Raw genomic sequence first — 23,019 nt, 5'->3', positions numbered from 1 at the left:
AGGTGAGGGGTTTCCCACCTTATATTCCCACGGCAACCTGGTGTTTTCTAATCCATTCTGTGGTTCACTCTATATTGTAGTGACCCCTTAGGTTTTTGAGATTGCATACATGTTTCGCTGGGTCATCCAACAAGGTGGATATTCAGTAACTCCTTGCTATGTGAGTGGTGAGGGCTGTTAGTAGGTCCACATTCTTGCTGGGCATTTCTCAAAAGATTCTGGAAGCTCCTCCCTGATTGATTTTTTAGTTTCTACTAAAATGCAGTATTTACTATCCATGGATTGCTTCCTACTTAGGGTTTTGATTGTTTTAAATAATTTGTGGTTTTGGTTTTCTGGTAAGAAAGATATCATGAATAAAAGGAAACACAAATACAAAAACACAACCCAATAAAACAACTGAATTTAACTTATTTCCTTGAAAATCGGTAATCATAAGAAACAATTATTAGCCGAACAGTGGTGGTGCACACCTTTAATTCCAGTAGTTGGGAGGCAGAAGCAAATGGATCTCTGTGAGTTCAAGGCCAGCCTCATCTATAGAGGGTTCCAGAACAGTCAGGGCTACACAAAGAAATCATGTCTTGAAAACTCAAAAGAAAAAACAAAACAAAACAAAATTCTTAGGGCTGTTGAAATGGCTGAGCAGGTAAAGGTGCTTGGTGACAAACCTGACGACCTGAGCTGGGTTCTTGGGATGCACATGACACAAAGAGCTGACTCCCACACGGTGTACTCTGACCACACATGCTCTTTGAATCGTACACAGATGTACACACACACACATACACACACACACACACACACACACAAACACAGGATAAACAAAGAAAATCTAAAAAAATTAAAAGAAATTATTATTAACTTTATGACCAACTTTATTCTCAAACTACTCAAAGGACAGAAGTTGACTGGACTCAAGAAACGGAACCAAGGGAAGAAGCCACACTGGATGTGTCGGTACACGGGGTTGGTGTTCCCCCTAAAAAGCAGCATGTACACCAGTCTCTATTATCCTCACTGTAGGATATGAAAATATGATCAAACTTAGGTTTATCTATGGGAACCAAAGTTTAGTGTCATTTTTTTTGCTTTTGTTTTTAGTTTTTTGAGACAGGATTTCTCTGTATAACAGTTTGGCTGTCCTGGAACTCACTCTATAGACCAGGCTGGCCTTCAACTTAAAAAGATCCTCCTGTTTCTGTCTCCTGAGTGCTGGGATTAAAGGCCTGTGCCACCACTGCTGGGTTCAGTGTCTTATATATAGTTATTTACTTTGTTTTCTCATTGCTACTCATTTGCTACTTTGAGAAGTGTGTGTGTGTGTGTGTGTGTGTGTGTGTGTGTGTGTGTGTGTGTGTGATGAAAATGGAGGCCACTTCACAGAGGAGATAGAGGGAGGGAGGGAGAAGGAGAAAAGGCAGGTAATGAAGTAACTATGATATGGAAGCAGACGGGGCTGTTTAGAGAAGGGAAGGGTCCAACAAGAGGAGAAGAGGAGTGGGGAGGAGGGAAAAGAGCAGGGGGGAGGGAGATGAATAAGAACAAAGTGTAATGGGATATATGTGTGAGTGTGCCACAATAAAAGCCATTACTTTGAATGCTGAGGTAAAAAATTAAGTTAAAAATTTAAAAATTATAAAAAGAAAAAACAAGCTAAGTCAACTCCATCATTTTCATCCTTGTGTTACCAAAAGGAAACTCAACTGTTTCCTGCCAGCATAAATCTTTACCCTGATATCATTTTTCTGTAATTTCTCAAAGGAAGCAATAAAAAAAACATAATAAAGAAGAGCTCTTTTCTGAAATGTTAGTAAAAGAGGGTTTGCTCCTGGGAAGTCCCTCCAGCCATCAACTCCAAACCAGCCTGCTGGGAAAATTAACGAATCCCCAGCCTTTCAGCACAGTACCTGGAAAATGCTAAGGGTCTTTCACGTATGGACTTTGTGTCAGCTTGATTATGGAGCAAGAACTCTGCTACAAAAGGGACACTGTGGTCAAGGAAATTTGTTGGTTTGATCTTTGTGCCAAAGACTGAGGATTTGCAGGGCAGGAGGCCTGCTTTCCTACACTGGCTATTTTAGTATTCACCCCCCCCATACTGCTTTCTAAGAAGCTAAGAAGGAAATGGCAAGTTGCACACAGGAGTAAGAGACAAAGAAAGAACTTCGCAAGATAGAAATGAATAAAAGTGTGTTTCTACTTCTCCTTTGTTCTTTTATGTTTTAAATTTTACTAATTGATTTTATTTTTAAAGATTTACTTACTTTGCATGTATGTTTTGCCTGCGTGTATGTCTGTTCACCACATGTGTGTCTGGTGGCCATGGAGGCCGAAAGATGACATCAGATCCTCTGTAACTGGAGTAATGTGGCCACCATGTGGACACTGGGACTGGAACTTGGGTCCTTTGGAAGAGTGGCCAGTGCTTCACCTGCGGTACCTCTCTTTTGTTCTTAAAGGGCAAAAGAACCAACAATTCCCAGTTTTACTTCTACTCCCAACATGCCACAGTTCCAAGGGCTGAATGGTCAGTTTCAGATGTTATTTCTAGTGCACGGGGCACAGAGGCCGGAGAGCTTTGTCAGTGTTCTTAGACCTCAGCTCTCAAATGTTATAATAAATGATTGTTCCAAATCAGAATAAAAGAGCAGTCGGTCTCTGCCAGCCTGTGAGCAAGGCAGTCTTTTGGGGAAAGCAACTGTCTCTGTTGCTGTTTGCGGGGGATCAAGGCCGTAATCTCCCATTTGTTGGTTGATTTCGTAATACCAGGGTTGGAATTTAGGGGCTTCTGCCTTCTAGGCAAATGCTCTATCACTGAGACACACCCACAACCCTTGAAGTTTTCTCTCAGTGTTCCACCTCCTGCAACTCGCCTGTGCACTTCAGTTTGCTATTTCTTAGGTAATGGTCCCTAAGTCCTTTTACTTCCTCTTTGTTATATAACGTTATATAACGTATGTAAATAGTGTAGCTCCCACAAGGCACCGCGCGCGCGCGCGCGCGCACGCGTGTGTGTGTGTGTGTGTGTGTGTGTGTGTGTGTGTGTGTGTGTGTGTGTGTTACTAGCTGGGTAGCAGTAGAGTAACATAACAGTTGCTCCAGCTAAGTGGGAAAAATACTCCAAGGCTCCAAAACTCCAGCTAACCCCAGGAGTCAGGAGCTTGTTGACTGATAAGCTGTTAGTTTGCATAGGAACAGTCTTTCCATTAAGAAGCAGACCCTGAGCTGGGAGCCTGTTACCACCCTCACCTGCCATCGGGCCCTCTCTGAGAACTAGATTAGCCCTTCTAGGTCAAAAGAAAGGCAGTGGAAAGTTCTGCTTCATCAGACTTGGGGAGAATCTGAATATTTTTGTTTACTAGTGAATGACCTTTTCCCCCATTTATAATTTCATATCCAAAATAACATGGAACCCTGTCCTGGCAATAACTTATCTTTTCTGATTTGTAGGAATTTCAAATTTGGTTTAAAAATGTAAACTAACAGAAATTATCCATTATTAAAGTACCATTATTTTTTCAGGTTTTTAAAATATTATTATTATTAAAAATTTTTTCCTCCTCCCATTTCCTTCCCCGTCCCTACATTCCCCCTCCCCCTCCCTCTCCAGTCCAAAGATCAGTCAGGTTTCCCTGCCCTGTGGGAAGTCCAAGGTTCTCCCCCTCATCCCGTTCTAGGAAGGTGAGCATCCAAACAGACTAGGTTCTCACAAAGTCAGTCCATGCAGTAGAATCAAAACCCAGTGCCATTGTCCTTGGCTTCTCAGTCAGTCCTCCTTGTCAGCCACGTTCAGAGAGTCCGGTTTGATCACATGCTCCATCACTCCCAGTCCAGCTGGCCTTGGTGAGTTCCCATTAGATCAGCCCCACCATCACAGTGGGTGGGCCACCATTTCTTTAACAAATGTGAAAACCATGTTGTCACTTGGGGCCACAGGGTCCCAGACTGGCAGGGAATAGAGTTTATTTTTAATGCTCAAATTCCAGGAACATGAAGAGTAAAGAAAGTAGATTTTTATTTCAGAGCTGAGTGTGCCTCTGGAAAGAAGGAAGGCTTAAAGTCCTCACGCGTGTTCTCGCTGCGGGAATTTGTTTATGTCAGAATTTTATGTCAGAATGTTTATGTCAGAATAAAAAAATAAATTTGTTTATTTCAGATGAGATGAGTTGAAAGGGAGCCATCCAATATTATTTCTTAGTCTGTAGATTTCTCTACCTCACAATGAAAGCTATGGACAACAGGCTTCCTACTCTGGAGGAGTGCAGTGAACTTTTATTTTTCTCCTCTGCATGGAGAAGTGGCAGTGATTGACACACATCCAGTAAACAGACAAAACTCCTGTGCTACTGTTGGCAGTAACGTTAACAATAGCTAGTGATAGCACTTGCAATGTATCGAGTCCATGCTGCATGCTTGATGATGCATGTGTGCAAGGCTACCTTAAGACACTCAAGTGACTGACAAATGAGAAACTGACCCAGAATGATTGTAAGACAAGGTCACAGTTAGATGTCTGTGTTCCAATTCAGAGGTGAAAGTTCATGCTTTTTAGCCCTGAAAGTAAGAGTATCGCGGGCAATATGAAAGTTTTAAATCAGGAGACGACTGACTGTATGTTACAGCCTATGGCTGTTGTCAGGCATAATTAGTAGATTGCCTTTCATGTTCAAAACTGTCCCAGTTTGGGTAAGAAACCTGATAGTTTATCTCTGAGCATAGCTTAAAATAAAGACAAGGGATTGATGAAATTGTTCAGAGGATAAAGGCACTTGCTGCCAAGCCTGATGACCCCCAGAACCCACATGATCAAAGCAGAAAACTAATTCCTTCAAGCTATCTACTGACTTTCACATGCACACTGTGGTGTACACACACACACACACACACACACACACATGCACGCATGCATGCATGCACCAAATAAGTAAATATATGTAAAAGTTCAAGCATAAGACCTTCTGGAGACGCTGTTTGAGATCCTTTTCCCCCCCGGCATGGAGGGTCTCAGTAAATCCCCATTTGGCAGTGTGAAGTAGTTGGGAAAGCAGGTGGGTTTGTCAACGACTAGCTCTTATTTGGTGTCTCAGATCTCATGCTGTGTTTAGGGTTGTCTCTCTGAACATCTTTTGTCCTTTCCCCTCTACCCTTTGAGTTGGCATGCCACCTGTCCAGGAGTTCTCTGTTGACCAGAAAAGGTGCTGTCACAGCATTGCTTCTCTAAATTCAGTTCAGCTTTAGTTCCCGATGCGTCTTTAGAATACAGCTACTCACTCACTAAGATGTCTAACCCATGGTAAATGGTATTTTCACCCAAAGACAATCAAAGCATTTTTAAGACCTCATTAACTTATTTTTTTTCCCTTTTCCTGCTTAATCTTGCTGTTTCTTGTCAGCTACTTCCTTACTACACCCATAGTATAGTGGTGCCCAGGGAGCTTTCTTGAAGCAGCACCTGCACCACGCTGCTGCAGGTTTGGGGGAGGGGGAGGCCAGCTCCTAAGTATATTGCTTCAAGCTCCACCTCATATGCCTTTTCTCCCATTCTGCTCTTAAGGGAAACTCTTTTCCTGCTTCTCTTGTTTGAAAGGGCTTTCAGGAAGAGCCAAGGAAACCGATTTTGCAAGAACAATCTGCTAAAATACACAAATGCTTGAAAGACATACACAACAAGGAAGCTAACTTGCACTTTTGTTGGTTTTAAATGTATGGCTTTGATTCATGGCTCAAAATTGTTCATTTATTATTTTATCTATACAGCTCTGGGCAATTTTGACAGTTAAAATTTAGTTTTATTGACCAGTGCAGCCACTGTGCCCACAAGGGGACTGGTGTGAGCCGCCTGCTGCACTCAGGAAACGATGACTTTAGACTCCATGACTGCATCAGATCAGGCATCGTAACCGATACAACAATATGTTCCAAATCTCAGTGCCCAAGGCGAGAGTTCTGCTGTAAAACACAATCACCCTTTAAGGAGAGGAGAGCCTTGCCTGGACGTTGCGAGCACAGTTTAATGCAGCCAAGGGAAGCCTTGAATATATCTGTCCATACAGCTTTGGCACAGCCTAAGGAGGCCATTTCTGGAAATATCTGGTCCTGCAGACTAAAGGTGGGCAAGGATACTTAAAAAGCAAATGGATGTTGGTCATAGAGATAATGAACTAAAATACCTACCATTTTGACATGAGAAAACTCACTGGTATTTAGACTAAACAACCTTTCAGTTTTGTATCAATGACAACAATAACTCTAGCTGAAGCATTTCTAGGGAGTATTCCTGCTCTCTGCCCCACCCCCATCCATTCCAACACACAGAGAAATACAAACCAGGCCAACTTTAATTTGGGCCTGTTCAACTACCAAATTGGCCACCTAGGCAATGTTAATTTAGTCTTTTACTCTAAATCTCCCATGATATACAAACAAACCACCAAAGGGTAGAAGATCAATACAGTGTCTGATTTGATTAACCACGTTTTTTAATTCACCAAGACAACTCCAGCCTGAGATAAACAGGCAAGGAAATAAATTAGGGCACTCACTTGTGAGTATTTTCCATGTCTTCTTTTCGTCATCGTAATACTGGACCAGATTGCTGGGGAGTCGGTCCGGTCCGGGAGGCAACCCTCCAACCAACAGCAGCATTTTCTTGTTAGAGCGAATTCTTCACCCAAAACAAAAGAGGAGATGAATAAGCACATTATTGTAGAGTCTTTTAGGTGGCAACAGAATCATAACCATCAAAAGAATGTTCCTTGCTTGCGCATTTTCTGTTTCATTTTTCCTTCTTCTCCCATTCATATCTCAACAATTCTTTCTGAATCAAGCAGAAAAATGATTGGAAGAGCTTCATATCCCTATACTCATGGAATAATAAGCTTCCTTTATGCAATTTGTTAGAGGTTCATTCTAGAACGACCTTTCCCTTATATTAGCCCTTTAAATCATCGCTCTTTACAGCTGAGTACACATGAAATGCTCTAGAGTTGTACTCGGGCTAAGCATTAAAGTTGCATGTCAAAAAATGTATTAGTCAAAATCATTATTATAAGCCATTCTCCACTCAAAGAACCTTGAAAAAATTAAGGTTATGCAGAGAGTTTGGAAGTCTACCCTTTAATCACCCAGGGAACTTCAGATACCAGTTTTGTACAATTAGCACGGGGCTAACTGGGGTCTGTGGACCTGTCTGAGCATGCATTTTTGTTTTGTTTGTTTGTTTAATTTAGCCTAGACTTCTGCCTCCATCCCATCCCCCCACTTCAGCTCGCCCTCCCCTCTGCTCTCCCCCTGTGCTCCACTGGTAATACAGCAGCGCCAATTGGTAAAAATGAGACTGTGATGTCGTCGTGAGCCTCCCCAGAGTGGAGCCCTGCCAATGCTTGCCACTGATCCAGCGGCATGAACCTGCTCAACTGTGCAAAGTCAGTCTAATTCCCTCCCTCTGTTTTTCTACCTTCTCCCCCAGGGGGCAACCACTGAAAGGAGTGACTACCCACCCATCAAGAGCTGGCAATTCGCTGCTATTAACCGTGACTGTGATTCCCAGTCTGCCTGGCAGTTCCTGAGAACAGGCCTGCAACGTCTCATATGCAGTAAAAGCTCTAAGATGCACCCTGGCTGGCCCACATGACCTGATAGATGTACAATCCTCGGGAACAGTAATGGATTGAGCACACTTGCCACTGAAGCAGGGAGAGAATGCCCAGACCCCCACGAGGGGCCTGCTGATTTAACACTCACTTTACATATAATTGAACTTTTCATTTACCTGAAAGACTCAAGGTGGTTGACTGTGAAAGAAATGGAACAGCCATGATTGAAGAAGAAAGTCAACAGATACAAAGGAGTTCCTCCTAAATCTAAACGCAACCGATGACATGACTCAGAATCCGTGAGGCCTGGTGAAACAGGCCGCGGGCAGAAGCTCTCTGTGTCGGTTAGAAACCTAATACTCAGAGAGTTAACTTAATACGGTTAATGACATTTCCATATGAAGGAAGGGAACAAGAGAATTCCTTTAATGAAACTCTGTGCCTTTGGATGAATTGAGTGCACTGGATATGTATGCCTCAGCAGGGATAGTACCTCTCGGAGGAACGACACTACTAGCCATCGACAGAGGGAGCTGTACCAATAGATAAACGAGCCACACATTTGGCAGCTTGAAACACTCCTTTTTTTCCATCATGTGGATATAGTTGGACAAAATTAAAAACACACAGAGTCGATTTCTTCAAAGTGAATACACAGTCAGACTGCACCCGGATGTCTTTTAGAGCACTAGCTGGCACACACAAATAGAAGACAGTAACTAAGATGTCCTATGCTAAGAATTTCAGTCATCAAACTTCCTTCTTTTTTATTTGGATGTAACACACATGTAATTTCCGTGCCATCTAGTTTTGTAAATGCATGGTCACAAAATTGATAGATGGATCTTTTTATCTTCTTTAAAGTGATACTTGAGGCTCAAATGGCCAAGCATTCTTTTTGTGTGAAAGAAGTCATGATGAAAGCAGTTAGGTGCACGTAAATTCATGAAGGCAGTCTGGTCAGTGGAAGTCACAATTGTGTGGCTGTCTTAGTATTATCTGCATACATGCTTTCAGAGTCCAGATTGGACCAGTTTACATGTACCTGACATGGAAGAAAGAGCTCTGGGAATCAGGGTTTGCTAAAAAAAAAAATTAGTAAATCTAAATATAATATATATATATATATATATATATATGAAAAAGCATTTTTTTCAAGACAGAGTTTTTTTGTGTAACAGCCTTGACTGTCCTGGAACTCACTTTGTAGAACACGCTAGCCTCAAACTCACAGAGGTCTGCCTCGGCTTCCCAAGTGCTGGGGTTAAAGGCGTGTGCCACCACACCCAGCTTGAATATCTTATATTTATGTTTTTAAGTATTGCTTTAAAATAAGATTAATAGATGAACAAATGAGTTACATGCTTGGCTCTTGTTTATTTGTTAAAGTCATCTTATTCCCTGGTTAGGTCAGTTTCTCTGGACCAATCTCGTTAGTGTTTTTCCACAGTGGCGTTGCTTTGGGTTCATAATTAAGGATGAGAAGAGAACCTGGAGTCTTTAAGGCATCTACTCAAAGCATCCAAGGTGCTTTGGTTCTCTAAGAACCAGACTTTTTTCCACCGCAGGGGTTCTTGAACAGCTGGCCAATGGTCAAAGCCTCCAACCTTGTCAACAATGCAACAACTGAAGGGCTAGCAGCCAGGGACATTGAAAGACTCCAGCTAGCATTAGACAAATCCCCACGCCCATCCAAGTCTTCCTGGGAAATGCGGTGGAGAATTAGGTGGGAGAAAAGGGACTCCCCATTTTCTCCAGCGGTTACATGTTTTCCACCAGAGGGCAGGACTTGCGTTTGTCATGTAGAACTTTATTGCGTGACACAGACGCCTTTCCAACCTTTTGTACTGTTGAGTTTATATTCATTCATATTCATATTATATGTTCACTCGGTTCATTTCTAGACCTTGTCACTCAATTGTCCTGCCCAGGATCCATAATTTTTCACCCTTGAATACTTAAAATTCTGCTTTGTCAGCTTCCATGGCATACTTAAAAGGAATTATCAACATGAAACCCAACGTTCTGTACGATGAATACATACAATGACTATATACAATATGTATTGTTATTTCTGAAACTAAGGCTAAATGAATCTGGACTAACTGAGCTGAAGGAAGTTTCAATGATTTGTTCTTTTTCTGAACAATTCTAGCAGTTCAAATTTAGATCAAGCAAAATCTAAAAGTGTTGTTTTACTACAAGAATTAGGACATCTTAATAGGGCAAGTTGGTATACATTTTAGTTCTTCAGTGTAGTTTTCATTAACACTTTCAGTTTATAGATTTTATTATTTAAAAATATTTCTTTTATTACTCTTTTTTAACATCCCCAGGATCAAATACAGTATTTAAAAGATGCAAAAAGAGAGAAATATAAGCAGACAGCTTGGGCAGATCATGCCAACAGTATTTGGATGCTTTTGATTCTTGTAGCCAAAAATATACGGTGAAGAAGGAGATGGAATTTGAAGGTCTCCTTCATTCTGGCTCAGTGACCACACAACATTTACCATGTGTCACTTCTAAGTGTGCGTGTGCATGTGCGTGTGCACTCTCCTGAATACCTACTTTGGTTCAGGGGATGAATGATTGAAAGATGACCTAGAACCTCCTGCTGTAAACAGATTTTTCATCATACTGGTGTTCTGAGTGTGGTAAAGTCTCATTTATTTATATCTCAGTGATTTGGAACTTTCATAATTGGGAAACAGGCCAGATAAAGTGATCTGGTTCAGGATACATGGAAAAAAGTTCCTAAGATTACAAGAAGAATTTTAACCTGTAAAAAAGAAAATTCAGCAGGTTTATAGGAATTTGGACATTTTTTTTCGTAGATGCTATATAGTTTTCATGTTTGTAAAACAAGGCATTCTGCAGGGTCATACAAATGATTAAATCATGAAATTGGAAGAAAACATAGAGGATATAGTTTAGTGATACCCAAGTTTATCAGGTTCTCAGGATTACCTGAGGGGCTTAAATATCTTGGCTTCATAGTAGAGATTCTCAGTTTGCAATTCTTAGAACTCTGACTCCACGGAATGAAACCGTTTTGTAAAATCCAGTAATATGGGACTAGACAGATTGCTCAGCAGTTAAAAGCACTTGCTACTCTTCCAAAAGGTTCACGTTCAGGTCCCAGTGCTCACATGTTGGTTTACAATGTTTATAACTCTAGAGGACCGAATGGCTTCTTCTAGCCTCACAGGACACCAGGCATGTATGTAGCGTGTGCTCATGCATGCGCATGCACGTACACACACAGGCAGATACTCAAACACATAAAAAACAATAGTATTCCTCAGTTGTGGTGGTTTGAATGCAAATGGCCTTTGTAGGCCTGTGTATTTGAATGCTTGGTCTCTAGTTGGTAGAAATATTTGGGAAGGAAGAGGAGGTGTTGCCTTGTTGAAGGAAATGTGACACTGGGGACGGACTTTGAAGATTTCAAAAACCCAAAGCATTGCATTTGGTTCTCTCTCTGTCTGGTGCTTGTTGTCTCAACATGTAAGCTCTCAGTGACTGCTCCAGCACCATGCCTGGCTGCTTGCTCTCATGTCCCCCATTGTGATTCTTATGGACACATATTCTGAAACTGCAAGCATGTTCTCAACACACCTTTTTTTTTTTTTTATAGGTTTCCTTGGTCATGGTGTCTCTTCAGAGCAATAGAAAAGTAACTAAGACATCAGACTTCATAAAGACCTTTACACCTACACATCCAGACTCAAGGCTACTGATTGCTCTCAACATAATGTGGAAAGGTACTTTTTTTAAAAAAACTATTCCTTTCTATTTTATATGTGTGATATTTTGCCTAAATGTTTGCATGTGCATCACATATGCTCCTGGTGCCTGCAGAGTTTAAAAGAGAGTGTCAGATTCTTTGGGATCTAGTTACTAGCAGTTGTGATCTGCCCCTATGTGAGTGCCAACAGTCAGTCCCTGGTCCCCTGCAAGAATAGTAAGCTCTCTGAACTGCTAGGGCCATCTCTTCAAACCTTGTTTTTTTTCATAAGTGATCTTTATTTTTTAGATATTTAGAAATTTGTAACAAAATAGACCTTACTTTTCAATCCACTGTCTTGTTGAACGTAGTGGGAGAGTTAATTTTACACATCTTCTATGTTGAATAACCCTCACAGATGTTCTAGAGTACAACTTCTTTTTAAAAATTTGGCAGCAGTAAAAGGTTTCTGAGTCTACAATGACCAAAAATTAATTCAAAATCAAATTTGTAAAGAATCCCTGGTGTTTTGGGCAGTGTTTGCCCATGTTACATTGAGTGACCTCCCACAGCCCATGTTCTGAACACAGGATGTGTGCACTTTGTACTGTATATGTTATCTTGCTACACAGCACCTGCCTGCACACCTCAGCTCAGAGATGGTTACTGAGTATTAAGAACTACAGCAGTGGGGGCTGGAGAGATGGCTCAGAGGTTAAGAGCATTGCCTGCTCTTCCAAAGGTCCTGAGTTCAATTCCCAGCAACCACATGGTGGCTCACAACCATCTGTAATGGGGTCTGGTGCCCTCTTCTGGCCTGCAGGCATACACAAAAGACAGAATATTGATTGTATACATAATAAATAAATATTTTTTAAAAAAAGAACTACAGCAGTTTCTCTATATGCAAACTTTTATGTTTTTATAGAAATGTTATGACTTAATTATGGAAAACATAGACTTTCTAATTGGTATGCCTTTGGATTGGATTGTATTGGAATGTTTGATATTGAAATTGTTGTTTGAGTTGTTAGCTTGAGTTTCATAAATAAATATGTTAAATGAATTTAGGCTTGGATAAAATTTTCAACAATTCATGAAATGACCCCAAACTTACTTCTGCCATTTGTACTAAATATTTATTTATTTAGGCTTTTAAAGACAGGGCCTCTCTACATAGCCATACCTGTCCTGAAACTCTCTCTGCAGACCAGGCTCTGAGCTCAGATTCACAGAGTTCTGTCTGTTTCTGCCTCTGGAGTGCTGGGATTAACAGTGTGTGCCAGGACACCCAGCAGTAAGGAATATTCATGCAAAGCAGCATTTTGTGTCTCTGTCATCATCAATATAAACAATCCCTGTGTGTCATTTGCGTGTTTGACATCTCCATCCGAATCAGACTACTAGAAGTGACAGAGTCATGCACTCCCCTGGAGGTCACTGACAAGCCTCCAGTGTCAGTCCTCACCTTCTAGCTAATTTTAGTCAGGGTCTCAGGTCTCTTTGCTGTTCACTGTTATCTTCAAACTTTTGTGGACTGTGTGCTCTCTGCTTCCAGTTTTGCCACAGAAACACTGGGATTACATGGACACACGACTGTACCTGGGTTCTGGAGATTTGAACTCAGTACATTGCTTTTGTTCAGTAAGCTATTTGTTTACCCACTGACTTACTGCCTCAGCTCTGTTTAGATTATTTAAATTATTAGAAAATACTACAATTAATAAACTGTTATTAAATTATTCTACTATGCCTTCTGAAACGTTATATATCATTGAGAAGTTTGCTGTATAATTCCTTACATATAATATTGAAAAGTATGTAGATTTTTTTTTCTTTTTTAGACAAAGATTTGATAGAAAAAGCAAGACATTTTGGAGGGGCAGTCTAAATGAGATGAGATAGTTGCTATCCCATCTTTAAAAGGTAGAATTAAGTTTGAGTGAAGGACCAGTCAAAGTTACAGGTGGGTTCTCTTTCTGCCCTGTGTGAGTTTTCTAGCTCTAAACTGACTCCTGGTCTTGGATGTCCCCTGTCTGCTTACAACAATGTTACTAGGGTCAAAGAAGCCATCCAGCAGTGATGAGACAGTAAATGGTTACTACTTGTAACTAAAACCCCTCTCTTAGGGAATGACACCCTAGAAAAGGAGCGTCTTTACCTTGTGAAGGAAGAAAACAAATCCAGTAATGAGAGGTTGGAAAAGATGGAAAGAACTTGTGACGTTTTTCCATGATCTTCAAATTTCAGTGGTCCCAACCACGCCCACTGGAGGCTGAGGGTTTTCTTAAGGCAGTTTCCGTCTGTAAATATGGCAGCAATGTATGGAAGGACCTGGTGGGGGCAGGAAAACACTGACTCCAAAAAGGATGAGAATGGGTATCTGACTTAGTTCAGGCTGTGTAACAAAATCACCTCCGGATGAAAGACAGAGCTTTATGTTTCAGCCTGGAGACTGAGAAAAAGAAGACCTTAGCTGATGTGGCCAACCTTTCATTTATTCCTCGGGAAGTGGGAGGACTTGGAGATGGGAGGAGAAAGCAATCCTTTTTCTGTCTCCTCTTTAGAGTCCACTAATTACATGACGCACGCACACCCTTATGACTCAACTCACAGACCCCATACCCAAAGGACAGTCATGATGGGAGATAAAGTTTCACATAGGAATTTTGAAGGTTCAGGAACACATTTAATGCACCTAGTCCATTTCTACAAGTCATGAGACTGGATGAGGTTTGTAGCAATCTTACCAGACCTGGGAAGCCTCTTAGTTGACATCTAGATTTTATATATATATATATAAATTATGTAGTTCCCATAGTGATCAATTGATAAATGATGTCTATTATTATTATGTATAATTTTTAACCTTACAGAGCTCTAATGTGAAAACAGCATCTGAATCCTGGAGTTTTTATTGCTGAGCCTTTCATACACTATATATTGCACTATTTAGAAATAACCAGAATAGTTAATAATCCATATGCAAGATTAATAAAAATATAAAACCAATGAGCTTCTAACAGTGATGCTGACCTAGATATTATTCATATATCCAATTTGCCCACTTCCTTATCATGCAGGCCTCTCTGCAATGGTAGTCCATGAACTACCATTGGAATTGGTATCTAAGTCACCAATTTTTAATTTGCTCATGATTCTTCTACCCACTTACCATATTCTTTGTTTTTTTTTAAGATTTATTTATTATGTATACAGCATTTTGCCTGCATGCATGCCTGCACACCAGAAGAGGGCACAAGATTTTATCATAGATGGCTGTGAACCACCATGTGGTTGCTGGGAATTGAACTCAGGACCTCTGGAAGAGCTGACAATGCTCTTAACCTCTGAGCCATCTCTCCAGTCCCCTTCTTTGGGTTTTGTATCTGTAGTTTCTTTTGATGTTTTAAATGACATTCGTTTATTTATGTTGCATGTGTATGCGTGGGGATGCCTGTGTGATGGTGTGCACTTGTAGGAATATGTTCTCTCCTTCCACCACTGGGGATCCAACTCAGGTCATCACTCCCGAGTTTGACAGCGGGAGCTGCTAGCTCCTGAGTCATCTCACCATCTCTGTGCCCCTTCTTTCCAGTGAACTCCACCAAATCCTTTCTATTGGAGTAGTTCTCTCAGGCAAGTCAGAGCAGGGTCCTTGTTTTTTGCCCTTCTGACCCCATGCGATCCATAGTTTGTCAATGAATCTTGGCACAGCTTGACGTGAATGATCGATTATTTCAGCCCTCTTCTTTTAAAGTTGTGTGTGCGGTATGTGTGTATGTATGTTTGTGGTTTTGTGTGTGCAGGTGTGTGCATGGCACAGCTGATGTGTGAAGGTGTGCAAAGCTTGGAAGGCCATCTGTGCATCAGTCCTCTCTTTCCCCCTCCTTCAGAACAGGATCTCGTTGCTGGTGTTTGCTGGCTGTGTTCAGTTAGCTGCCTGGCATCTCTGTCTTGCATCTTACCATAGGGATGCTAGGATTACAAACAATGCCACTCTGTCTGACTTTTAATGAGTGTTTTATGATTAGAACCAGGTCATCACTTGGTCAGCAAGTGCTTTACCCACCAGCCACTGTCCCAGTCCTCAGTCCTCTTCAGAATTATCATAGATGACCATCACCCGCCATCTCCGAGGTGCATATTACCCCATTGGGTTACAATATCTATGTTTTCTCTCTTTTTCCTATCCTGTAGGTGAATGCTTGAAATCCATTTTCATTGCAAGAGATGTTGTGAGTCAAGATGTGAACAAATAAAAAATCAGAAGTGAAAAGGTAACGTCAGATGGAAATCACTAAGCCTACAAGGGAAGGCAGACAAAGGAAGACCCCGAGTCCTGGGACAGGAGGAAGCTTCAAAAATTGGCTAGCTTTCCAGAAACATAAACCTGGAATGGGGCTCAGCACTCCCCAAAGAGCAGCTGCTACACTTTTCTTAAAAATTTCCAGAGAAGTAAACTCCCCTGAGAATTGGTTCCAGCTGATTCGCTGTTGTATTTAGGTTTCTTTATCATAGCTGCTCTTGGTAATTACACAGCAGCTTTCATGGGAAGAGCCTTTAAATAGAGCTGGTAATGTCTCTCTAAGGTAGGAGAACACAGTGTCATTATCCCCATTTAACAGACCGAAGAATAGAGGAAGGGGTGTGGGCACCTTTTCCGTGTCCCATCTCACACCGACACGTCCCCAGGGTTTTCTCCCAGTGCTCTCCTGTGACTCCGGGGTATCAGCGGTGTCTTGGCTTCCCACCCTCTGCTTTAGAGTCACCCTTATTGGAGAAGCCTTAGTACTGTGCATGATCTAGACTTCTTGGGATGTAAGGAAGTGTGCGAGCCGCGACAATGCGGGCTGAGAACATTGCCGGCTACACTCAAAAGCAAAGAGGATACAGCGCCCAGAAGGTGTTCCAGAGATGCCGTTGTGCGCGTGAAGCTACACTGTGACGGATACAAGAATGACTGGGGCAAATAGAAGTCCCCTGGACATTTAAGTCAGAAGCTCCTTAGGTTGATTACATCTTTGGCAAAGGAGGAGGATCTAAACGGCAAATGACAGAAGGGAAATCAGGGTGAAGAAAGTACACTTTGCGTGAAATGTAGGTTCAGAGGCCCAAGTGCCAAACACTCGACCCTTTGCTAGGACCTGCTCAGAGTTTTGGAATCTCCTGGAGGCCGGGCTTAGTGGGAGGTTTTAGGTCACTGTGGTTGTGTTTTGGCTGGGAACATAAGACACTGACTTTTTCCTGTTTTACTAGGCAAGCAATTGCTTTGGACACGTGCTTCCGGTTACGATGGGCAGCCTCCCAGAGGAAAACAACACGCTGGATGGCTGGAGCCTACTGAGTTTTCGCGTTTTTAAGTTTCCTGTCTCAGCAGAAACTAGCAGTCATAGTGACTGATTCCTGATTCCACCTCAGCCACTTATTAGGCACTTCCATAAAGTGTCCCTAGTTTCATTGCTACTAGTGAAGGAGCAAACAGTTGCTGTTGTCATGACTATGCCTTACAGGTTCTTGCTTGCTTGTTTGTTTGTTTTTAAACATTTGCCCTTCTCTCCAGTGTTCTTTTATCTTTGAGTTTTGCTGAGATTTTGTTTTTGGTGGTGGTGGTCGTTTTGTTTTTTTGACATTCAAAATATAGCCCGGGCTAGCCTCAAAGTCATTATTTAGACAAGAATAGCCTTGCATGCCTGATCCTCCTTCCTCTGCATCCGGGTACTGGATGACAAGCATGCACCACTGTCCTTGTAATTTCTTTCCTTTCCTTTGGTTCAGTTTTGTCTCACAGAATGAGAGCTACTCATGACAGTGTGAGACCAAGCAAATTTCAGTTATCAGCATCACACAGGATATGTGTACTATATACGGGATATATTTAAGTCATATATATACTATAGTATTTATTTAAAGTGGTTCATCTAAACAATACTTTAAAATCATCCTCTTAACCTACCATAATCCTTCCCAGTGAAGGTTAAAACTTTTAGAAAACATCTAAGGTAGGGGCATCTCATTCCTGCTGTGATGAGCTAAGGTAGGACCCAATGTCATTTTGTCATTGTTGGTGTTTGTTTCCATATAAAAATATTTTCCTGGGTAATCCTGCTATATAACCAGTAGTAAGAAGGATTGTTTTGAGCAGTTGTGTTTACGAGATCACATGCTTTGATGTTAAAGAACATCAATACATATCTATGTGTTAGAAGTTTTCTCAAATACCACCCAGAATTATCTCACTTCTCACCAGCAGCAGGATAAGAGCCAGAAGCCAGGGCATTAAAACCAGAGTTCCGAAACCTGGCCAACGTTCCAACTCTGCACTTTCAACAGGTAAAATCATGAGAGCACCACTACTTTGTTGCTTGTTGTTTTGAGACAGGGTCTCATGTAGCCCAGACTGGACTCATAGTTGTAATAAAGTTGAGGATGAATTTGATCTGATCCTACTACCTCCACAACCCTACTTACTGCCGGGTTTATGGGCTTGCACTATCATGCCAAGTTTTATGCAGTAGTGGGGACTGAACCCAGTGCTGTATGCCTGCAAGGCACGTACCATACGTCATTTTTTTTTTTTTTTGGTTAGGGTCTCCCAATATAGCTTAAATTGGTCTCAAATTCTGATCTTGCCTCAGCCCCCAAGAGCTGGGGTTATAGGTGTACCTGACTTAGATCAGCTCCTTACTGGTTATAGCTGTGCACAGTACATATATGGCTGACCCCCCTTCCGTGTTCTTTGACTCTTCCCTTTGGCCCCCTTTAGCTCACAGGCATTGTCACCACTGTCCATGACACATGCCCATCCCGGAAGGACTGTGCCCTTCAACATGCACGCCAAACCTGCACAAACGCTGGCTGATGACAGTGGAGGCAGATGGGATGGGACAGACTTAAGGCCTTCATCTGAGCCTGTGGAGTGCAGTCTTTCACCTGACTTAATCACAGTCCTCAAGGGCAGAGCAGGTCCACCTGGAGAGAGCCTCAGATTCCACGCTCAGTCCAACTTTGAGCAAACTGCTTTCTTATGCACTTGGACCCTCCTCCCTCTTTTCCCAGAAAAAAAAATATTCTTGTTTTATTTTTGTATTTTGTCTTTTACTGATTGGTTTAGTTTTAATTGTGGTGTGTATGTGTGTGTTTATACTCCTAACTGTGGAGGCTGGAAGACAGCCTTAAGTGTCACCCGGAGGAGCATGGTTCACCTCCTGTGAGACAGGGTTTCTCATTGGATTGAAGCTCACCAACTAAGCTAATTGTTAGTCAGCAAGCGTCAGGGATCTTCCTGTCTCTACATCCCCAGTGCTGTGATTACAAGCATGACACCAAGTAGAGTGTTCTTAGGTGGGTTCTGGATCTGGGGATCAAGCTCAGGTCCCCAGGTTTGTAAGCCAAGCTTTTACCGACTGACCCATTCTCTCAGCCTTTTGTGAACCATAAGTAACTCCTTCGCTTTTGGTTAGCTATGTCCTCTGAATTCCAGTATCCCATGCTTAGTGCCGAGCATCAGTTGCAACAGAAAAAAAATCCCACTAATCCTCCCCACATCCCTGGTGGGAAGCTGCATTGCAAGTACTTGCTCTCAGCTCAACCCTCCTATTTACCAGACAAGATCTTACTACTCATTGGCACACTACTAACATTCAATTCTTATGCAAGAAGAGAAAGGTCTTTTATGAGAGAAGAGATTCTACACAGACTTGTGAAGGAGCCTTCAAGGTCTCTGTAGTTTACAGACAAAAGGAGATGAACTCCCATCCTAGCGAGGCACTCCTAATGCCTGGATTTAAAACTCAAAGAAAGTTCAGTGATTAGACTGTGTCCTCCCAAGAATAAATCTTGCTACTGAGATTTCTCTCCTGCTCTCTTGCTCCTGTCTGTCTGTCTTTCAAAAGAAACATTAGTGACTTTCTGACCTGAAGAAAGCTTGGTATCCAGTGCACACGAAAAGGTGCAGAAAGATGCAAGATTATGGAATAATAAGGAGAAGTCAAGGTCAGGATTGAGTATACCCCACTAACACGATGTCTCTGGGAGTCTGAGTCAAAATTAATGTTATACAAAATGATATGATCGGGTCTCACTGTGTGATCTGAAGTCCAATTTCCTCCATGACTGTAACTCCAGAGAGACCTTCCTCATGTTAAACCCTGAAGCTGGCTCAGAGGCACTGGAGCCAGCAGCCTCCTACCACGCAGCTCTTTCCAGTTGGAGAATCACTGGTGGAGTAGCCGTGCAGGGAGACAGCAAGGAAAGTTAGTTAGTAACTGGCTATGTTGACTCCAGGCTTTCCCTGGAATTCACAAGGCAGAGATGTCTGTTTACGAGAAAAAGAGTTGGACAGGCATTGTCTAAAGAGGCCCAAGGTGAGTTTGCAGGGTGGGGAGGTGATTCTGTGAAGCCATCCTAGGGCTAAAGCGAAGGAAGATGATGTTTTTATTTGAGGAAGATCTGTCACCAGGGAGTGAGCGGAGCGGGTGGGTGTGCTGCAGACACAATGAGGTGTGGCTCCTGGGATCCAGCTCAGGGACACCCTGCTGCTCTGAGTGAAATAGCAATCTCTTATCTTCCTCTTTTCCTTTCTTTCCCTATAGGGAGCCAGTTTTTTGATGTTTCACTAACCCCAGAAGGGTGGTGGTGCCAAAGAGAACCCTAGCTGGGAGACTGCTATCAAGGAGACCTCTCATGAGCCCCACTGGAAGGACATTCCCAAGGGCCTGAGTCCCAACCATCAGATCCCTGACTCGTGGAAACAAATTATACTGACAAAGTTTACTATAGATCCTAAAACTGAATTGTGGACACTCTGCTGTGAGGCTTGAATTATCCCCAAATGCTTGAGGGCAGCAGGTACTGAAATTTCATCACTAGGCAGTAAATTGCCTAAGGACTAATAATTCCAAAACTTTCTCTAGGACTAATTCCCTTTTTCTCATGTTAATACGTCAGAATTTTTAGATATAAATTCCATACAGATTTCCCCACCCCCACACACCTTTCAATAAATTACTATCATTCCTTTCTTCTACAGAGAGATGGAAAAGAGCAACAAATGATTTCAGCCCTGTGGTTTTTCAGTGTGATTCAGTCTACTGGCAGCAAACATCACTGGAGGTTTTTATCAAAGGTCCCTGATCCAGGTGACAGTTTGTTTAGCGTCCGGGGTGGGATTGGAGATGTATTTTATTATGGGAAGTTTGGGGGTGCTGTCTAAGGGAATGACTGGTTTGTACTGGGTTTTCTGGGGTGGATGAAAGGAGCTGCATTTCCCCCGTTTCTAGTGTTGCATTATGGGAGGTGGTAGGAGACTTTGGGGGAATTGCTGCTGAGCCAGCTTATTTTCTTTCCTATTTTTTAATTCTGTGTCTTAGTTTTGGCGTTTGTGATGGACTGTATTGTGTCTCCTTCAAATTCAGACATCCTACTCCTAAACCCAAATGTGTCTCTCGTCTGTCTTTAAGGAAGCAGTCATGTTGAATGCCTTTCTAAGGAGAAGCCCTGATCTAACAGAATTACTTTTTTGATAAGAAAAATGAGATGAGACTTTATGAAATACAGAGGAAAGATCACTTAAGGTACAGAGGATTTCCAATTAGGAAGAAAGGCTCACCCCAAACTAGCCCTGGTGGTACTTGGCTCTGAGCGTGCCGCTTCCAGTCGCCCAGTGTGTGGTGCTAAGTTATGGCAGACCAAACAGGCTATTACAACCCTTCCTGGAAGAACTGTCCATCCACACAAAGGGCTGACAAGGACCAGTGAGTGAGTCCCATCCTCAGTTTTGGGAACAGACTTGTGAGACGGTCCCTCCAGATGAAACATGTATGTCTGATTTCACATACGACTATTTTAAATGATGACCCTGTGTCCTGACACCCACACTGCAGGGAGCACCTAGAACATGCAAAGGTCCTGAAACTGTGTGCAGGGAGTTTCCATGGAGATGTTGTGAGGAAGGAGAGGAAAGCTGGGGAAACACATAGAATCAGGTAGAATCTTAGTACCCTTAAAAGTATACACATGAATTTCTTTGAGATTTCAGAAATTTTAAATGATTCTTAAACCCTAAGTGTGGCTGAAATTTCCTTGAAAAAAAAAATCAAAGCATTCTCTAGAAAAATTCTTTCTATAATAGTCTAGAAGATTCTTTATAGGACACTATTGTTTTCAGGCCCTTGGACTATAGTTTGGTTGCACTGATGGAAGGTGCCAGGGCTCTTTTTTATATTATTATTATTATTATTATTATTATTATTCTCTCATACACATCCTAACTGCAGTTTCCATTCTCTCCATTCCTCCCAGGCCCACCCCCTGCCCCAGATCCACTCCTCCTCCATTTCTCTTTAGAAAAGAGCAGGCCAACCAAGGATATCAACTGATCACAACATAACAAGTTACAGTAAGACTAGGCAGGAACCCTCATAAAAGACTAGGCTAGGCATCTCAGTAGGAGGAAAAGGTTCCCAAGAGAGACAAGAGTCAGAGACACCCCCACCCCCACTGTTAGGAGTTCCACAAAAGCACGAAGCTAAACAACCATAACATATTTGCAGATACTTAGCACAGAGTCCTGCAGGCTCTGAGATTGCCACTTCAATCTCTGTGAGCACCTATGAGCAGGATTCTTTGCTGCATAGGGAATTCTGCCTTCCTAGGAATCCAGTTCATTAATCTTCCTCCTACTACCTCTGCCTGCCACACCCTAGTTCTAGAGAAATCCCAGCCCTGAATTGCTTCCAATGCATTAAAAATGGTGTTTAAATATTTTAGTTTTGTAGCATTTGCTTTCTCCTGTCTTCTGTTTCCACTCCTTGAAGGCCGGAGTGCTGGGCTAGGGTTTTTCATGATTCTAGGCATTCTATCTGGAACTGGGCAACTTCTCTACAACCTCTGTCCAGGCTGGACCCATGTTCCCTACAGACTGAATAAACAACTAACCCCACCCCTCAAACCAACCACAAAACCATTACAATAGCAAAACCTGACTTATTTACAGGTTGGTTGCTTCCTTAGCATATGTAGGTAATATAAAACATTCTCATCATTTAGTTTTAATGAATGCTTTATTCCCTTTAATGTCCAGATAAAGAATTCTTTATTTAAATTGTAATTTCCCAACATCTCAAACTCAGAACTATGAAAGTAGCCTCCAGTACCTTTTTTTAAAAAAAAAAATCTATCTATCTATGTATCTATCTATGTACCTATCTATGTATCTATGTATCTATGTATCTATGTATCTATCTATCTATCTATCTATCTATCTATCTATCTATCATCTATCCTTCACCTATATATCTATCTATCATCTATCCTTCACCTACCTATCTATCTATCTATCTATCTATCTATCTATCTATCTATCTATCTATCATCTATCTATCATCTATCCTTCATCTATCTGTCTATCTACCAATTATCTATCTATCTATCTATCTATCTATCTATCTATCTATCTATCTATCTATCATCTATCTATCATCTATCCTTCATCTATCTGTCTATCTACCAATTATCTATCTATCTATCCATCCATCCATCCATCTATTATCTATCTATCATCTATCCTTCATCTATCTATCTATCTATCTATCTATCTATCTATCTATCTATCTATCTATCTATCTATTTTGAGTCAGGGTTTCATAAAGCCCAGGCTAGCCTTGACATTTTATTTTTGTAGGTAGCAAA

The 23,019-nt window shown here is 41.7% G+C and overlaps 1 protein-coding gene across 1 annotated transcript in view; it reads right to left on the bottom strand.

Moving 5' to 3' along the window:
• Positions 1 to 23,019, bottom strand: part of Klhl14 (kelch like family member 14) — a 114,376-nt gene that overhangs the window by 74,725 nt on the left and 16,632 nt on the right. Inside the window, exon 3 of the mRNA XM_087896226.1 lies at positions 6,546 to 6,667. Within this exon, the coding sequence (XP_087752352.1) occupies positions 6,546 to 6,667 (122 nt within the window). The remainder of the gene's footprint in view (positions 1 to 6,545; positions 6,668 to 23,019) is intronic.

The sequence above is a fragment of the Myodes glareolus genome, chromosome 13 (genome assembly GCF_982192425.1).
Source record: "Myodes glareolus chromosome 13, mMyoGla1.1, whole genome shotgun sequence".
In the NCBI taxonomy this organism is placed as follows: domain Eukaryota; kingdom Metazoa; phylum Chordata; class Mammalia; order Rodentia; family Cricetidae; genus Myodes; species Myodes glareolus.
This window is presented reverse-complemented; position numbering and strand designations above follow the sequence as displayed.